We start from the raw sequence: 20,691 nt of genomic DNA, 5'->3' as shown, positions 1-20,691 counted from the left end.
TGTACAGGGCGTCTCATAAACAATATTAAAAACTCAGACCAGAGATTCCTCGCATGAAACCAAAGCCTATTTAAGAAAGAACTTCAGAAGTGGGAAGCGGCATAGCTATACACCTCCGAAAGTGTGGGGAAAAATGAATTTCACATCTGCCTACCAGATGACGACAGAAGCTACCATAAACTTGAACAAAGCGTTTTTAAAGCAAAAGACCATAATTAAACTTTATTTACAAACTTATTTTCCACACAGGAAAAGTTTTATTATCGAGTGACGGATCAACCGGGAATTCTACTTGATTGCCTTTACAAACTCTGTCCTCCGTAAACCTTGATTTACAATAATGAGGGAAGACTGTAGAGCAGTAAAGAAGATTATGAGGTGGAACCCCCACGTACCCCGAATAAGCAAGGTTAGACGTAATAGAAAGACTCATTTGAGTAACATGTTTTTATGAAAAAATATATACAGAATTTGTTTAGAACTTCCTTCAAAAGAAAAGTGACAATTACGTAACTTTACAAAGACATATTTTACTTTCACTTTACTACCGAAACGTTATAAATGAAACTTATTCTCACAATTAAGTGAATTAACTGAAATATTTATTAAACCCTACTAAATACTACACTTTTGTGTTTTCGTATCAAATACTATACTATTAGCACACAACATCGAAATCAAAAGAAGAGTATTTTTTCTAGATGCTAAATATAAAAACTAAATTTACATTTACCATATAAGTATTTAAAAGGAATGTTTCTCATTGAATATTTACTATACAAACATGAACATTAGCAATCAAACTTTCTGATTACACTCTACTAGAGACTGTTTTACACACTGTACTTTTACCAGACATTTATAGACTTTACTTAGTCAAGAACACATTGTACAGAAACAAAAGCAGAGCATTTTTCCAGATGCTCACAACGAATAATACATTTACATTTACCATATAAACATTTGCATTAAAAAAATAAATTTTTACTTAGTATTTAACATACAAACATGGACGTGTTAATTACATAATGTTTATTACAACCTACTGGGGACTTCCAGTTATTAAAGAATATAACAGACCTCATACACAATTTGATAGACTTTATTAAGAACACATCTGTTGTGTAAAATGTTTCACCAGCTAGTATTATGCAACAGTACAAAAGAATTTGACAATATCTTTAATGTGCTTAAATCACTACCGTCATGGTCGTCCACTAAATTGCACACCACTTGATAATAAACTACAGGATGGCCCAAAAGTAGGTATATAGACCAATATCGATCAACTTTGACATTTTAACTTATTAAGATAATACATTTATTTCCTTCGGTCTGTTCCGAGCTTTAGGTATAAGTGAAAAGAAATTAAGAACAAATAACGAAGAAACTAAGTTAAACATGTATGGATAATAATAAGTAAATGATATAAAATGTCATGAGCCGATCAGTACGGGACTGTATACTTATTTTTGGGCCACTCTGTATACGTAATAAAACTTTCAAATACAAACTAAACATTTATTTGAGACTAGTCAATTTTATATGTAACTGTACCAGTATTATGTGGCTTTTAACTAGATTTCAAATAAGAAACAACAGACGACAAGGAAAAGGTTTAACATCGCAGCGGCATGCTTATAAAAGTATTTGCAGGCAATATCCTGAGCTACAGAAACTTCAATAGAAGCCCACCTTCTCCCCATGGTTTACTAATTACATCGCTCTGAGACAGCTTTTGTTGGCATTTTACTTACAAGAATGATCGTATACACTTTGACGCTACAAAAAAATCTTCCATAAGCCACCCAAATCTAACTCACAGCCCCAAAATTACTTGTGAGGGATGGACAGAAGATGTCTGGGCGAAACGTGCAGTGTAACACTAGTAGAAATTACTTAACTGTTTCCACAAGAATTTTATGATAGACGAGACCGTACTAGAAACTTGAATGGTATGACAGTAACGTTAAATCTTTAATTTATTACCAACTGTTCATTAAATTACTATATTGTAACTTGTATGCAATCAACCTTTGTATATAAAATCGTAATTGTAAGACATTACAATCTATCTACATACGTTGCAAAATAACACTTTGCAGAACATCATTGTGCTTTAATGAGTATTAGTTAGTGTTTAAACAGCAACATGGGAACGCGTATATAGGTAGGAAGGTTGAATAAAGAACTGAGAAAGTATAGAATGCAGAAAGCCTTCATTAGTGATTACAGTAGATAATGGAAAAACACAAGGATAAATTGTTACATTCTGAGAATTGTTAGCAGGGTTCTAATTTTTTCACGATGGAGAATTCTCTGACTTTTCCAGGTTCACAATTACAAATTCCAAGATTTATATATAATGTAAAAGAAACAATACCAACCAACTAGAGTTTCTTAATCTACACATGTAGACACGGCTCCAAAAGAGCACCTCCAATCACATACGGACAATTTTAGTTTCTTTTTTATTAATAGGGATACCCATTTAATAATATTTATAAAAAGAGAACTAAAATCGTCCACGTCTAGTTTGTTGTCTAAGTTTGAAGAATGTGCCGAATAAAGGTGGTATTCTCTTTCCAAGCTGTGTGTACATGTGTATATTTTTTGTGTGATTGAAGATACGAAAGATTTGCAAACCAAATTACTTTCTTTTGTAATATATCACCTACCAAATAGCCAGGTGAGGCACAAATAAACGCAGCAGACCTGTAAAATCCTCATATATATAAAGCCTCATATTTCCAGTTTTTGTAGTTTCAAGAATTCCCTGACTTTCTAAGGATTTCCAAGTCAGTGGAAACCATAGTGTGGCTGAAAACGAACACGTTAGTGTAACCATGTTTACATCTTTGCGCCCCCTTTACTGTAATATTAACTTGTGCCTTTCTGTATTTCATACTTCACTTCTTTATGCTTCATAAGCCCTACCTAATTTATCCGTGCCAATGTTGTTTTCTAAACAATAACTAATACCCTTTAAGGCCTAATATCAGTTAGTATTGTCACAGTATTAGTTGTCAAAATCTTTCATGTTGCTGAATAACAAAATACATTACAAACAAACAGAAACGTATAAGGCTCCATTACTCATCTCTTTAAAATAAGTAGGGGGTCCTGAAAGAAAATTATTAATGTCGATACAGTTCCACTGGTCGGTGAAACTTATTTCATAAGCACAATAATGTTCACTGTATCCCACTGTTTTTAAGCATTTACACAGAAGGAAAATGTTGGAATATTCATCCGACAAAATTTGATGTATACAGTAAAAAACTGGACCGTCTTCTTCAATTTCGAAGACAACCATCTGTACGTGAAACACATACCCTTTATATCTACACCAACTTACACTAAGGCATTCTTTATGCAAAGAAAGAGGCAGAGACGTTGAATAGTCGAGAAACTGATTACTTCTCATTAGAAACACCCTTGATTCACGTCCTAATTCGTGATCTGAATGTAATCCGTGGTTTTGACGAAATCGATAACAGAGATGTAACTGATGTTTTAGGCTCAGTGTTTTCAGAATATTTTTTCGGGAGCAGGAAACTCGGGCTACCATTTTAGATTGATGATGTTTCGATTCATAGCGCATACTCCAGGTGTTAACAAGTGGACCTATTTCACGAATTATACGTGCATAATGTATCATGTGATGATGTTTGGGCTTTAGTGTCTCTCCAAATAGCGATACGTAAAGTTCATGGTGCTCCTGAATTTGAACAGCAAGCAATTCTGAACAATTTACGTTAAGGACTCTTGCAGTAGCAATGATTACGATTTCTCTTAGCAATATGTATAAATGCCAAACAGAATTATCTGAAGGAACCAAATCTCCCATCATCAAACCAAAATATCGTACAAGATATAACATTTCTGAAGCAGATACATGCAATTTTTTATTTTGAAGGTGGTCTGAAGATATAGGTGGCGGCTTGTTAACATTACTTGGTGTACTTCGGAAGGTTCCGATTCTGCTGTTCAACATTTCTAAGGTGAAAATTCGTACTTCGTTTACAAAATAGTTTAAGATAAGGCTCATATCGTAATTACATACGCCTTCTAACAGATCGTGCATGATATCTACGCTATAGTTTTCTGTAACGTGAAAATTTGATAATACATGCCACACACACTCTTCAAAATACAAACAAACAAAATACGCACTATTGATTTCTACAGCAGTTCCTCTAACATAAATTCATTTACAGCTGTATATTTGTCCAACTGCAAAAACATTATTCAAGGCTGCTGCAGTTTATTTGCGTTATTAAACTACTTACAGCTGTGAACTTCTTGTCCCACTGGGTAAAAATTTCGTAGATATGTTGTTGGATGAATATCCAAGCTTGTTCACTTTCCTTCGGGTACTGCAAGTGTAATACATGGAAACACTTGAAGCAGATATCCATGGCCTTCAAAATTGTTTCCATCCTGTATAACTGAGTTTCGATGCACACGAAATATGCTTCTAGATTTTTTATATCCTTCGCTATAACTACAGGCAAAGGTTGAACACCACAGCCGAATCTTTTCATCTTCTCATGATGTGCTTCTAAATTTGCCTGGAGGTCAGATGCTTCCTGCAAAACACAAATATTTGATAAGATTATGTTCAAAAGCTGGAATAAATATCATGCATTTGAAATAAAACCTACTGTAGGGACAATCTTAATGTATGTATTTATGCGGACCCTCTGCTCAATGAATGAGGAAATACTGCAGACAATGGATGTATGAGCATTAGCCCAATGAAAGTGAGTCTTCGCCTTGGAAGTTTCGTTTAGCGAAAAGTATTGGTTCGAGGTGCTAGCTAAGTGATGGTGATTTATTGGCTTTCCATTCTTCATTATAGAAGTCCTGGGGGCATTTCTTATGTTTGCATGTGAGGTTACCGCTATTTTTATGCGCATCAATATGATTCGTGATTCTTGAGTTTTGGACGTTCCAACCAATAATAAAAGAATGTACAAATTACCATGTGGACATGATAATGAAACCTTTCCAATGGGTTCGATTTCGGAATTACATTTATGTAATTATTCACTACTGCGGAGGAAAAAGTTAACTAGCTACTAGGAGTATTTGATCCTTTCGGTCTTTCTTTAGGTCTCATCTAAAATTCGCTTCCTACTACACCAAGAAAAGTCTGACAATTTGTCGCGTGAAAAAATCTTCCTCATATGCTCATATAGTTGAATTTATGTCTGGAAAAGGTAAATTGAAGTTCAACGTATCAAAATGAACTCTTATTTTTTCTTCACTTTTGGTATTGTAACGCAACACGGGAGTGCGTTTAAGGTGATATAGCACTTGACGCAGTTGTTTACTTTCTGAGACAATATAAACACGGTATTAAGATGAAAACTGTGCCTTCCTTTATCTAGGACGAACCAGGGGCGGATCCAAGGGGGGGGGCAATTGCCCCCCCCCCAGAAGAGGAAACTTTCTTATTTTATATATATAAATAAAACCCATCCCAAAGTTTGGAGCCCTTAAAGTAACAGTATGGCAACCCACCGTCCCCGCCAGAAGTCGGTCCTGCATTCGCCCCTGGGATGAACTTAAAGGGAAATTGGAAAGAGTAAGAAAAAAAACGATGGTCCTTAAATTCATGCATTTTCTGTAAATTTTCAAAGCCATGAAAGATAATAAGGGTACATTTTACCTAGTAAAATTACAGTCCTTAAACATTACTTATAATTCGAAAATAAAAAGGCATATTGCGTGATTTAGTTGCATTATAGACGGGTTTTAGATTGAGTACAAATATCACAATTCAGTAAAGTAAATGGGTAAATAGTACCAATACAATGATTTTCGTTTAGAACCACATATTCGCTATAAGCAGCATTCAATGGAACTGTGCCACTAAACAAAAAGATAAAATCGCAATTCTAATTTAAGAATTAGAAAAAAAAACTGTTCGTTGATAAAAATTACACACACACAAAACACGATTTTCTTCCCCTGCTTTTGGGGCTTTATGTGTAAATTCATATAAAATTATGTTGCGCAATGAGTGATAAGAATACGGTACGAAGTGGGGCGCCAAGCTGTATAAAACTTATGGTGGCGGAGGACGTGACCAACTGATTCAGTGTAGGGGAGTTTCATTTTTCGCAGCCCCTTATCAAGGGCGAAATTTGGAGGTTGCAAGTGATGTAATGTAACAAACGCACAAGAGCCACCTAGTATCAATGCATGTGAAGTGTATTTGTAGCCGACTTGGAAGTGAGTACGGAACGCTTTCAATTTGGCCACAACGACACATTTTATACCAAATTGATATTTGGTAGCTATAATGCGTTTGGACATAAGTAACATCATTTTCTACCTGAAGGTCTCACTATGACTAAGAGATTGCGAAAAATTAGACTCCGTACACTGAACCAGTTTGAGACGCGTTATCCAGCTGTATAAGTTTTATACAAGAAAGCACCGTCCAACTTTATATCGAACTTGTGAGTTTTGACATTACACTGATTTTTCTGCTACGTTCGCTTTAGCTGCAATATGGAAATGATCTTAAAACTTGAGAATCAATTTTCCCCTTTCTGCAGCGTCGATAACGAAACTCACGTTCGGCTGTGCAAAAGTACATGTGAATAATTAAATAGTGCCAACAAATGTAATGTGTCCCCTCAAACTTTCGATGAAACGTAACCATAAAAATTAATTTCACATACATTTAAATTTTGCTGGTTGCTGCTAGGTTACATTGTAAACTATCTGAAACAAGAAATGCGAAGAGTTGAAAAAGAAAGTGACGTCAGACTCAATACTAAAGTGTCATATATATATTTCCTCTGTTCTGACAGAGAGAATGAGTGTTAGTAATTTCTTTCTCTCTAAACCTTCGCATTTCTTCTTTCAGAAAATTTGAAATATAACTTACAGCAATATATATATATATATATATATATATATATATATATATATATATATATATATATATATATATATATATATATATATATATATATATATATATATATATATATATATCAGGGGTGCCCACCCCCTCATGTTCATGACGCGCCCCCTCCCAATTGTCTATCCGTAGGTGTTCTTCCATGAAAAAAATTACTTTTCGATTAATTTTTACACCCTCTCAAACATATTTATATAGATTTTTGCCCCCCCCCCAAATATTTCAATGACGCAGTTTGCGTCATAGCCCCCCCTTGTGGGCACCCCTGTATATATATATATATATATATAACTGAATATTTATGGGATTTCGAAAATTTATTATGAAACTTGAAGAAACAGTTACTCGATTTAGACCACCTTTTTGAATCATTTAACAATGTATCTCGGATAAACAATCTTTCGATTGATCTGACGCAAACATCCACTCTTCCTTTGCACTTTTTCATTTTATTTCTTCCTCAGGTTTTATTTGATCCATATACTTCTCTATTTCTACTATACGGTATTTAACTTAAAAAGCAACATACCTTAACATGAAAAAGGAATCCCTGCTGCGCTTCTAACTTTGTTGGCTTCCAGTATCCTCCGCTATCTTTCCTCTTTACCGACGAAGTAACAGGAGGAAAATGTCTACCTAAAAGTAGCAGCAGAATTACATTTCTGGCTCCTGTAAGTATAAAAAATGTAAATGTAATTAGTACAATTGCTTTAAACTGTAACGTCTTAAAAGAATATGCCTATATAACATGAATAATATCACATTACGAAACCTAATGGATACAATGTATTGAATACCAAATACCATATCCTAATTGCATTGGTTTCTAACTACGCATACGTTGGATTAGTTTTGATACAGATCCAATGAGTAGTTTCCATTTTTACTACGATTTTACACTATACGAATGTGACTAAAAAGTGAGGTTGACATTCGGTGTACTTTCAGTTTCTATAGGGTGAAAAGAGAAGTAGACTGACATTTAAATCCATTCAAGTACGATGTACAATTCAAGTACGATCATATTAATTGTTTAATTCACAGAAAATAGCCACAATTTAATCATTAATTTTTACAAAATTTATTGCTGGTATTAAAATGTGGTCGCGTCGAAATTTATAACATATTTGCTGTCATGAGGAAACTATAGACACACGAGTTTAGATATAAATAAAATGTTTACTCCTAGAAGTACATAAAGCTAAGCTAAGCTAAGCTAAAAAAAAATCTGGGTTAAATTAAGTAAAGAACAAGTTTTAAGGTTTCGTTAAATGTCTACCGTATGTTAAAACAAAGTGCTGGTTTTCGACAAGTTGGAACGGAGGGCTGACTTCAACAATTCATAACTTGAATTACTCTCATTTGTTCGAAACCAAACTATGATAGCTTTTAAAGAAGTTTATTGTTAATACGTATATCAAGTTTTAAATTGATCTGATGTTGTTCAGAAGAGTTCTTGTATATTTTGTAAGATAACGTTTCTTCAGAACTGAGAAAGCGTATCAATAGAGAGATTTAGCTCGTTTTGAAGTTCAGTGAAATGTCAAGCTAAACCTAAAACTGTTTAGTGTAGATTATGATTTTCATATAAATGTACATTTAATCATGTACATATGTTCGGCGAGCGTATTAAAGCAGGCGTGTGATATTGCCAAGTTGACTGACGAACGATCCCAGGATGGCACATATCATTTAAAAAAAAAAAAAATTCGCAACACTTGCTCGCTTCACATAAAGTACTGGAAAACCATTCCTGTATTACCAAATGAAACTTATTTGCACTACTCACACACTCAAATACTTAATTATATTTAACATACTACGTGAGTCTTACAATTAGTGTTGTAAAAAAACGTTTTTTTACTGTGAAGTTTTTTTAAATAAAAAGCCGTTCTTTTTCATTTTTTTTTCAAATGTGTTTTTTTTCTGAGAACTATTATTTATTGATTTATGTTGCAGATACGTGAAATAATCAGCAGAACTTGAGTCGAAGCCCTCGTAACTTACATATCGTTCATTTCTTTGTACCTATACGAAAAAAATTGTCTGATTATCCCTTTCGGACCCAGGTCATTTTTGGCGTTTCCCTACATTTTCAGTTAGTGAGTTATTGCTCAAAAACCATTAATCCGATTGATTTGGTTAAGGCCTAGTTTGTTAGAAAAGGGATGTTGCTATTTTTCATGTAGGTTACGTTGCACTGTTGCCAATGGGAGGGAAATATTGAGGGAAATGTAGGGTGAAAATTTACAAAAACTTCCCTAACCGATTTTCAAGATTCTTTGTATTCAGCACCACTGTTGCTACATCGGTCCAAATCACCTAAAAATATTTTTGGTCTGTTGATAAGGTACAGTGAAAACCTGAAGTCGCTGGCTTAGATGCAAGGAGAGAAAGAAAAAAAATCTGTCATCATACACATGAAATTTCCACAGTTTTTACGCCTCAGGAGCAAAAATCAAGATATATCGGAGCTACAGCTTCCCTAATAAATTATCTTATTGAAACTTTTATGGTGCATCCTCTAGGTCAAAGAAGAGGCTTTCAGATAGTGGTACGTTTCTTCCAATGTAGCCAGCAAGAGGGAAATAATAAAGACAAAAGGGAGATTTTCCAAAATTTTCCCTAAAATCGGAAAATAAAATTTTCTGTTAGCTGGCACCACTGCTACCAGACACACAAAAACTATCTTAAAATAAACTTTGGCATCCCTCTAATATATCCTACAAGTATCGTGACGGTATCTAATAAAGTAAGCATGCCATTTAAAAATATCTCATTCTACCTATAAAAGTATGAGTTATCTTCCCACTTAGAGAACAAGGTCTACTGTAAACCTCAACTATACTTCCCCCAATTATTCTATTGAAACTTCCTATACTGTTGTTGTATAGAGCAAAAACGATTCTTTGATACGCTGGTACGTTCGTCCCGATGTAGCCAACAGGAAGGAAACAATGGAGACAAAACGGATTTTGTTTTCAAAATTTTCCTCTAAAATCGGGAATTAAATTTTTCTATAGCTGGCAACACTGCTACCAGACAGACGCAAACTATCTTAAAATGAACATTGGTACACCACTAATATGGCCTACAAGTATCATGGCGATATTTAAGAAACAAAGCTTCTAATTACAAAAAAATAGATTACGGTCAACAGAAAAGTAGAGAAAATCTAAAAAAAAAAAATCAAGGGTTAGAACCTAATACGAATTGTTAGTGCGCCCCCTAATTACTCCACTGGAACGGTCTGTACCCGCTTTTGTTCAGTAAGGACCAATGTTCGACTGCCGTAAGTTGACTTGCGCTCGGACATATAAGTACGGATTTATAAACAAAATTCTCGAAGTTTTTTCCAAATTTAGGGAAACTTTAATATCCATAGTTGGTAACGCTGCGCGTAGGCTATTTGAAAAAAAAACGAAATTCAGAAAAAAACGAGAGGCAATGTTTTGTTTTGTAAAAAAAAATGTTCATTTCTGAAAAAATACGAACGTTTTTTTTTTTTTTTTTCTGTTAACAACACTCCCTACAATACTGATAATAATTGAGCTTTCCTGTTACAGTTCACAACAGTTAAACATGCGCTGAGTGAATGTGCTACTTACCTACATCTAACTCATTCTGTTCAAGAAGTCTTGCATAGATCGCTGCGTCTGGTGCACTTTGCTTGGTTTTCAAGAAAATGTGTTTCAACTTTTCACTCTCTGTGTTCCATTTTGCATATAAAGACACTTCCTTATCAGGAAACCTTTTGGTAAAATCACTTTCGATCTAAAACAAGAACAATAAGTAACATAAGATCACTTTTATTCGAAAATTGTAAGAAGTTATTTAGCTTTCAAAACCTATTTTGACCATATTTTAAACTTATGACTTAAACTTAAACGTATGATATATTTTGACCATCCGTGTTCTAAGACTTGTGGGAAACATCAGTGAAAGACAGAAAACCAGATATGTTTTAAATGGGAGTATTAAGCTTGATGTAATCGTAAAAGCGGTTTCTTCCGGTGCTGGCTGTTTAACCAGCTGTGAATAATCTTCATACAGATGTATCTAAGTAGTTTTATTTTGCAATTAAAAGTGGATGCATCCGGAGAGAAGTTTCTTGAGGGCTGACCCCACTTCAGCACACTCGGTATACATGATTTTGAAATACAAAAAATATGCAACTTTATACAGTTTAATCATAGATTTAATTACATATCTATCACTTACCAATGTATATCCCAACGGTTGTTTTAAAACTGGAAATTCCGAAAAATACTCTGCAACTGGTTTACTGCTGTTACGCAGATCAGCTACTCGTTTGGATGAAGTTTTCTTCCAATATTCACAGACCTTCTCCCAAGGTTCCATGGAATTTTTTAACCAAAGAATGCATTCCTCAAGGTCTTCCTCGTCATTCTCTAAAATTATCAGGATTTCGAATATTAGTAGTGTGAATTATGTACATGGATCAATAATATCCATTATACATACTATCTGCTCAGTGAAGAAAATAATATAAAATGTCATCACCAATTGGAGACCAAATTCCAACGGACAGCAGATTGCTCAACGTGTAAGTTAGAAATCAGGGGTTTTCGATTGAACAACACTGTCTTCTTCGGTCGTAACAATAAAAGGAGACTAAAAGGTAAAAACGGTAAAAGACGACTGATAGTTCAAAATCTAAATATCACATTAAGTAAAACTAAAGCACTGACGCACTGCTTGATTTACTAACGTGATTTTTTAGGATTTGAACGTCGGTCATCGTTTACCATCTATACTTTTTAAGTTTCCTTTTAACTTTAAACCGAAGAAGATTGTGTTGTACAATCGAAAGCTCTTGATTTGTAGTTTAAGCTTCGAGGAATCTGCTGTCCATTGGAATTCAACACTCAATATAGTCTAAAGACTTAATAATAATGAATAACCATATCAAGCAACTAATTGTACGTTTAAAGATTCTCTAATATTTATCGATCACTTCATACATTGCAAAAACTTGGAAAATAGAAGACTGGTTTTCGATCTACATAAGTGAATGCGCTCTTGTGAATGTTTTTTCGTTACGCAGACACCAACGAAGTCAGGTCCATAAAACACCGGTACTCTGTAATGCCCTACGTGCTTCTAACTATTCAGATATCTTGTTTCTACCACTTGCCATTTAACACGTAACTGTGCTTTAATATTGATCGAACTGAAGTGATACTCTAAATAAAGAACTTATTTAAACTAACACTTAAATTTTGATTTTCTTAGGTATCCACTTAAATGTAAATATTATAATTCGAAAATTTATCATAATACCCCGATAACTCACGAAAATGAGAACTGGCTCCTGAAACCCTATAACTGTAGATATACTAACACAGTTCAAATCTACGGATGGATGCAACCGTGACCTCGCGAGGCGATTTTCTCTTGATTCACAAGGCTCTAAAAATGACAGACGACACGATGGGAGAAATGTATAAAAGGTTGATTACTCGGTTTGTAAGCACCTGGAACGTTCTATCGCACGTTCTACAATATTTGTGGGATTCATAATTTAACATATCTACATTTATATCAAACTCTTTACCTTCGGGAGTAATTGGACTGCTTGGAGTAGTATCTTTTTTTCCTTTAATCGGAAGAACTCCACTGTGTCTAAGATGTCGCTTTCGATTATTGTATTTATCCCATAATTTTCCTCTTGCTAACACCTTCTTTCCTTGAAATGCACTATATGGTACATAGTAGGTATGCTATTTGAGAGAAAATTAAAATTAGGTGTGACTCACAAAACAAAACAAAAGATAAATAAACAAAACAAATTAATTTAACTTAAAGTTCACATAGTATATTTAACTGTGTTCACTATATCTGCGCAGTAAGCAAAAGATTGTAAAATGTATTCACCAAGGGATACCAAATTCCAAATTTCTCGAAGCTAAAAACACTAGATGAGAGCTTTCGACTCTGCAAGACAATCTGCACATCACGCATAAACGTAAAAGGAAAAGGTAAATATGATTAGAGAAACGTGAGTATTAAAAATTAAGGGGACTCCTATGGTTCGTCTATGGTGTTCGACCAGTGTCCTCGTGGTCCTGCGTTCAATTTCCGGCTGGAGAATACCACTTTTAGGGCCCATCCAGCGTCAGGCGGCGAACTGGGGAGGCACCTAGATACAGACTTGATAACAACTTAGTCTAGAAAGTTCCTGATACGCCTGTTGGCGGGCAGTGACGCAAGCGGGTGACCCCCACCTAGTTACTCAGGCGGATGTAGTTTCACCAATCGTTAACAGATGTCGTTGGGACGGTCCCAACGCCATAAGGCCTCACACATGAATTTTTATTATTTGTTTTATTACAAATCTAAAGATCACATAAATTAACGTGAATCACTAACGTAAAAGAACGTGAATGATTCAGCTTTACGTATTAGATTTTTAAGTTTCTAGTACTCGGATGTCATCCTTGTGAGTACATTTTACTATGTTTACTTTTAATTTTGTCTTGAAAATGAGAATAGAAGTTAAAAAAACCAGCAGAGTCATCTTTTACAATAATAAATTACCAACAAACTGCTTTTGGTTACATTGTCCTAGGACAATATGTTTTGTTTTTAGCAATTAATGTTTTTGACAATTCTTTCAACAGTGAAAATAGGCGAGTGCAATAATATGGCTGCCAAAGACAAATCGCTTAATAAAAAAACATGACCAAAGTTCGTAATTTATGAGGCGAAGAGTAGAGTAAGCTTGAGATATTTTACGAATCAACAAGCAACCAGTTCTTGGATTACTTGAAAGAAACTGACCCATATGTGAACGTACTAACCTTGTTTTCTGTAGGGAAGACTTGAACAATGGAGTCAGTAATTGTTGAAAACGTTTGACTAGTGATTCTGGAATGAAAAATACAAACACATCATAACTGTACGATATATGCCATGTGGATATTACTGTTACGAGTGTTTTCAGCAAACCAGAAGACACTGATTCATGCATGAACATCATAAATAAATAAATAAATAAATAATGCTCTCTCTCTCTCTCTCACACACACACACACACACACACACACACATATATATATATATATATATATATATATATATATATATATATATAATTGAAAATCATTATGTTTGTGACTCTAAAACTCCTGAACCGCCCGACCGATGCCGATCAAATTTATAACATGGATGAGGTTCGAGGCTGGGCTAGTTTTAGACTATTCACTTTGATGGTAGAAAGGTGGTGTAAAAATAAATAACATTTAATAACTCCTGAACCACTCGACCGATCTTGAACAAATTTTCAACATAGATGAGGTTCAGGTCTGGGGTCGTTTTTATGATTTTAATTTGATGGAGAAACGTAGGGGTGGAGAAGGAGGGGGAGATATATAAAAATCAATTTATATAAGACTGAAAGTGACTATTTTTGTAACTTAATAACTCTTGAACTATCCGACCGATCTCAATCAAATTTTCAAGATACATGAGGTTCGGATCTGAAAACATATTTGCAATTTCACTTTAATGGTAGATCCTAGCGGAGGGGGAGGGACGTATAAATAAAAACTAATAAAACCTAATAACTTTTGAAGCACATAACCAATCTCGATCAAATTTTCAACATATACGAGGGTCGGGCCTTGGGTGTTTTCTATCGTTTCACTTTGACAAGCCAACTTAGCGGAGGGGAGGGGGGAGATATACGAAACACAATCGAAATAAAAATAACTGCCTCTGTGACTTCATTACTCTTGAACCACCCGACCGATCTCAATCAAAGTTTCAACATACATGAGTTTAGGGGCAGGGATTACTTTAGGCTATTCAGTTTGACGATGCAGCGTAGGGGAGGGGGAGAGACATTTCAAAATGATCAAAAATGACCGGTATTAGTGTTGAATCCATAGTTTTCAGGGTCGATGAGAGAAACAGTGACACTTCTGATGCTGTTTCAATCCAAGTTCAGCCCAGATAGTTGGGTTAAAAATGATCGAAAATGACTAATATTAGTGTCGAATCCATAGTTTTAGGAGTAGCTGAGATTAACAGTGACAATTCTGATGCCCCTGTGCCGCAGCAAGGAGGGGGAGCTATATATAATAATGATCGAAAATGACCTATATTAGTGTCTAATCCATAGTTTTCGGGATCACTCAGATGAACAGTGACATTTCCGATATATATAAATGATCGAGGTGTATTTTACAGTGTAGTATGTTTCAGCTGATATTAATTCAGCATCTTGCACCTCGCAAGATTTGGATCTATATCACGCAAACTGGCTGTGAGTGAGAATGATAGACAGGAGTTACGGAACCACTTCTCTATTTTCTTTTAATGAGAGCGCCGAATAATGTTAATATAGGGTATCACAACAAAGCCCACAGTGCTCTATCGGTAAGACTGAATCAAGGAAAATTCCTTTTAGTGCCAGGAATTGACGGTCATGAGAAAGTCTTTGGGAATTACCATTTAAAAACAAGATGGTGCAAAAGCAATGAAGCAAAAGCCTCTTGTGAAGAAGTTTGGAAAACACACGCAAAAGATATTAAGCCAAAGAGACAAAGTACATTCTTAACTATCTTCAAATTTACCGGCCATTCTTCATCCAAAAAAACAGGAAGAGAACATTTTTTGTGGTGGTTGTGGAGTTTTTTTTTATTTTCGTTGGCTTTAACGTGGGATGTGTAAAGAGTGATGGCACGAGGAGTCTTCGAATTACAACACACATGGACCATATGTATGATACTTTTTAACACTCTCAGCCCCAACCCTGTTTGAGTAAATTTCATCCCGGGACCAGACTACAGTTTGCTATGAACACCGTCAGCCCATGTGTATCTATTTGATACGCGTGGTCCATCAGTAAACCCTCACTGTGTATCAAAAAGATACACATGGGGCTGAAAGTGTTAATGCGTACCCTTGCTCGTTATTACTCTATATAAAATAGAAACAGCTGCAAAGATTTCATATTTACCCAAACAACAGTCGTACAGAATATCTATTATATATATATATATATATATATATATATATATATATATATATAATGAGTATCACTTTCTTCTACTGAAATTTAAGTCGAAACTACTATTCCTCCACGGTAAATCAACTATTTTGAAAGTCAATTCTCAGCGATCACTTTGACAGTTTCTAAAATTTTTTTTCTATCTGAATTACGTTCATTGTTTGCTGAATCGAATGGACTTTTAATCATTTTGATATCTCCAAAAATAATAGTTATGAAGTTTTCCGTCGAACATAAATTTCTCCAAAAACAGCTCGTGTCATCACTTAAAAATAGTAACAAAAAAAAAAAAAAAAAAAAAACACGAAAGAAATAAAACAAGAGTTCAGAATGTTTAAAACCCTCGTCTTGAATTTTCAATATACTGCCACATTAACTGTAAAAAATTCAAGCAAATCTAAACTTTGAGCAACACGGACTGGATGATTTCACATGAACTGATCCTACTTCGAATACTTGACTCACTCACTGTACGCAAGATTTAAGATTCTTCAAGGTTAGTCATTACGTTATTACTAATTTGCCACACAGATATATTACATGTTAGCCCTTTCAGGTTTTTCTTAAAAAACAAAAAACTTTAATTACCACTTAACCTCTTTCACGTCACTACACGCTCTATATCATGATTACACTTCAATCACACTTTGAAACAAATCAAAATATAAAACAAATTTAGAGCTACAATAAGAATGCAATTAAAAATACTTTAATAAATAAATCTTACGTATAACAAAACAAAAACAGAAAATACTGCTCTTTTATTCAAGTATTTTACTGAACAAACCTTTTGTCGGCGCCAATGTGACGTATGATTACTTCAGTTAGTAAATTTCTCGTCCTGGAGCTCAAACAATTATGTATCTTGTACTCACTTAAAACTTCTCTTCCATCTAAAGAATTTTCCAAAATGGTTAACAGATCCTACAAGAAAACATTACATTATTGTTTACAGTAACTCAAGGATACAATATTGAGCACAGTAGTATAAGGGAAATTTGTAAGTAAAATACAACTTCTATGACGAAAATCAATATCTGCATTATATTGAGAAATCCTAGTGATATGCAGCAATTGATTTTATCACAATCAGTTCCACAAATATTGGTGATGGCAAACGAAAATTGACCAAAATATATTACTATTATTTGAAGATTATTTGAAGCGGTTCCCTCTGTCAATACTTAGCTTCAGAATCACCCGATTATGTTTCTGCCAGTAAGTTTCAAAACACCTTGCTCTTACAAATGGCAACCTAAAGAGTCGAAAGTTTCAGAGAAGGAAGTCTAACCCTTTAACGTCTTATAACTGTGCCTAATTCTGATTCTTTATTTCTGCTTTTTGAAATACTTTCATTTCTAAAGATCATTCTACCTTCTGATAAAATCAAATGATTATATCCAAATAAAATGTGGTTCATTCTTAAGAGCAAGAGTTGACTGCAATATCATTTGGGAGAAACATAAATAACTGTTTCTAAAATAAATCGCCTCTGCTATGCAATAAGAACTATCAGGGAAAAAACAAATCTACCAACAGAATAAACCATATATTACGATACCTTTCATGCAGTATTAAAATACATTATCATATTTTGCGGTAATAGTAGTAAGAGTGACATTACTTTTAAATTGAAAGGAAAGTGGTTAGAATTTTATGCCTAAAATGTAGACTTTTCGTCGACAGCTGTTTAAAAGATTTAAGTATTTTACCACTATAAAGTTTACATATGTATCAGGTAATAGTATATACAAATGTCTGAACTTCAATACAATTTACATGCTTATAATACGCGTTGAAGAAATTTATTTTCACGTCCTATCTAAATTTGAACATAGACCAACCTACGAGGATTTAACTATAGTAACACCGCAAAATGATGCAGTGGGTCACAGTCTGAATACTTACAAAGTTCTGTAGTACACATTGTGCCTGGAAACTGGTTTCTCCTATTACATTGACCGGTACTACAGCTTGAGCCGTCTTAATTCCTCCTCTTGCTAGAAGCATATTGCAAAGAAAATGGTTATTTTATCCATGTATCTACATATATATGTGTACAGGAACGTATACTATCTTCACTCATAATTGCAATGTGAGGTACAGTATGTCAGTATGGGGTCAAGTAAAACAGTACATGGCACAGAACATTTTATTACAGAGGTAAAAAAAACATCATTAAAAAACATCTAATTTTACACAAACGTACACTTACGTATTTTACATACACATACTACATGCAAGATTGATAAAGGAATCTTTTGATACAAAATGGCGGGTCTTGCCTAATGACAGTAAGAAGACAGGTGTTAACATGATGATAGCTGCTTGTTGATCAAGCTTTATATTACAGGAACATGTAATTGTTAAAAGTGGATCCTGTATATTGGTGAGTAGTATATGTTATCTAACCAGCGTGTGCAATATCTTCATACAAAGCAGGAATTGAATTGATGTTGATATTTGAAGACATACGTTAAGCACAGACGATCTCTAACTTCAGTAACGATTTTTTTTCTTTCCTTTGGATGCACGTTTTTGGGAGCTACGTTGGACGATGAACGCCATCTTAATTCTTCATGCATACCATTACAAAGAAAAAGTGGAGAAAACTGAAGGAGATTCTCCCGTATACTCTTATCTAACAGTATTGCCAAGATGGAGGGAACACGAAGAATATCATTCGTAACCCAAGAAAATGTAATATCTCAGAATCTGGACGTTAAGAACGCAAAGATATGAAAAAATAGGCGTCTGAACATTCAATTAAGAAGGGACAGCGACGAAGAAAAGTACATAGAAGGGTCCTAACTAAACTGCAAGAACAATGTGAATTTCAATATCCATAAGTAACGCCTAACAATCATTTACAGATACCAACAATGATACATTAAGTCAGGGTAACCACTCTTTCGTGATTTCAAAATTCCGTGACATTTTCCCGGTTTCGAGAAAATCTTTTTCCTTAAGTGATCTGCAAAACGTACTTCCTAGTTCACCTCAGATCTGATCCTTCTTAATATTGGAAGTTGTGGGAAGCACTTTATCAATTGTGCTTTCTAAGCTCCCATGCAATAAATGGGCTGGAAAGTAGATGATTATTTGTAAACCACTTATAACTTATTTAACAATTTTCCAGCTCGTCGAACAAACTACAAAAGATTCGCAGAATTTCTGTTTCCGAAACAAATTTCCAGCTTAGCATGAACATAAACATTTAGATGTTACTTCTCGGGCCATGGAAATAATGCTGAACAAAGAACAAGTGCTGCTGGCAAGAAGAAAGTACCACAATGTGGAAGTTTTGATACTGTACGACATTTCACAAATGACAAGCTTCTTGTTGCAAAGCTACGTTCTTTAACATTACCAAAGACTGATGAACCTTTTCTTCGCGAGTTTCAGGGAAAGCTGGCTTAGAAAATTATAAATGAAATGGAATATTTAAGTTTAACGACCCACGGTTATGTCGGTTAGGCTAAAGGAGACGGTGATAATGAGTGAAATGAAGAAAGTGGGAGGAAACGGGAGAACCCCAAGAAAACCCATGAGCACGGTTTTTGTCCATTACAAAGTCCACACGGCGCGAGCTGGGATCGAAGCAGGGATCCTAAGCACCGGAGGTGAACGCTCGACCACTGAGATCCCGCACCCTCGAAAGCTGGCTTAGCTCTTTCCGATTGCAATTCCCTCCAGGCCAGTATATTGTCTGCTGCTGGTTGTTTTGTAAAAGATAGCGTTTTGAAGAGCCAGCGATTAGTTATGATTGATTTCAAGGAAAGTGAAAACGTAAAGTAAGCTAAGTTTGTAAACATGACTAACTTATACACCGAAAGATGTTTTACGAAAAGCCAAGACTATCGGAAAAAGACATTCTTGAATTTCGAAAAGATTGTCGCGTAGGATGTCAGAAATCTGTATTGAAAGTAATGGAGAGGTCACCTCTGGAAACCAAACTGACAAGAGCAATTTGGAGAGTATTCTATTTACAGGTTTCTGTAATTCTTGAAGTTTTAAATTTCCAAGTTTTCAACTCTCCCCTGGAGTCTTGGTCATGAAGGTTAAAAGCAGGAAGAAAAAGAACAGAAACATCAAGGAACAGAAAGGAACGGACTTACAAAGAGGACAAGATATGTGGAAAACACATTGTCAAGTGCGTCAGCTATCTGCAGATGGTCTTGAAACAAACTGAAATATGGCAGTCAGTTTGTGCGCCTTTTCTATTTCTGTTGGAAGTTTGCTAACTCATGTTATTTTTATTATAATGCCAATACTGTGAAAATTTTGTGATAACAGCCTCCCATTCGTCACTCAGTCATCCCTTGTCTAGATTTACTTTTGGTTTCGTTAAATGAATAAATAAAATTTCAAAAAAGTCTCTCTACTTCATTTCTGGCTCCAAATAAAATTTTTGAATCTTCTACCCTGCACTGCGTTTCTTTTAAATGTTTCGATAAACCTGACACCGGATTTTCGCTTTCGAATCTCTAATGTGTTCCTTCACTCTCTTGGCAACTGCATTTTATTTCGCAAATACCATATTTGTCATTGGCATCTGTGTAATAACTCTTAAATTGGGTGATGTGCTTTTCTAGCGTTTTAGGTGGTTTTAAACCTATACGTAAATCGTATTGTGTGTAGATACTATTTCCAGAGCTCCTACTGATCTGGAGAAATTTATTTCCCTGACTTCTCCCTGACCTTTGATAGG

The 20,691-nt window shown here is 34.8% G+C and overlaps 1 protein-coding gene across 6 annotated transcripts in view; it reads right to left on the bottom strand.

The window, feature by feature from the left end:
- Positions 1-580: 580 nt before the first annotated feature.
- The window catches only part of LOC145666705 (uncharacterized), a 32,006-nt gene continuing 11,895 nt past the window's right edge, over positions 581-20,691 (bottom strand). For all 6 annotated transcript variants that reach the window (XM_081734204.1, XM_081734205.1, XM_081734208.1 and 3 more), the window contains 8 exons: positions 17,889-17,980; positions 16,768-16,904; positions 13,768-13,834; positions 12,522-12,687; positions 11,165-11,355; positions 10,552-10,717; positions 7,473-7,612; positions 581-4,592 (listed from right to left, as the gene is read on the bottom strand). In XM_081734204.1, the coding sequence (XP_081590330.1) occupies positions 4,248-4,592; positions 7,473-7,612; positions 10,552-10,717; positions 11,165-11,355; positions 12,522-12,687; positions 13,768-13,834; positions 16,768-16,904; positions 17,889-17,980 (1,304 nt within the window). In that variant the 3' untranslated portion in view covers positions 581-4,247. The remainder of the gene's footprint in view (positions 4,593-7,472; positions 7,613-10,551; positions 10,718-11,164; positions 11,356-12,521; positions 12,688-13,767; positions 13,835-16,767; positions 16,905-17,888; positions 17,981-20,691) is intronic.

Source organism: Thermobia domestica, chromosome 12 (genome assembly GCF_964235325.1).
Source record: "Thermobia domestica chromosome 12, izTheDome1.hap1.1, whole genome shotgun sequence".
NCBI classification, from domain to species: Eukaryota; Metazoa; Arthropoda; class Insecta; order Zygentoma; family Lepismatidae; genus Thermobia; species Thermobia domestica.
The sequence above is the reverse complement of the archived record's forward strand: the minus strand, read 5'-3'. Positions and strand labels throughout refer to the sequence as shown.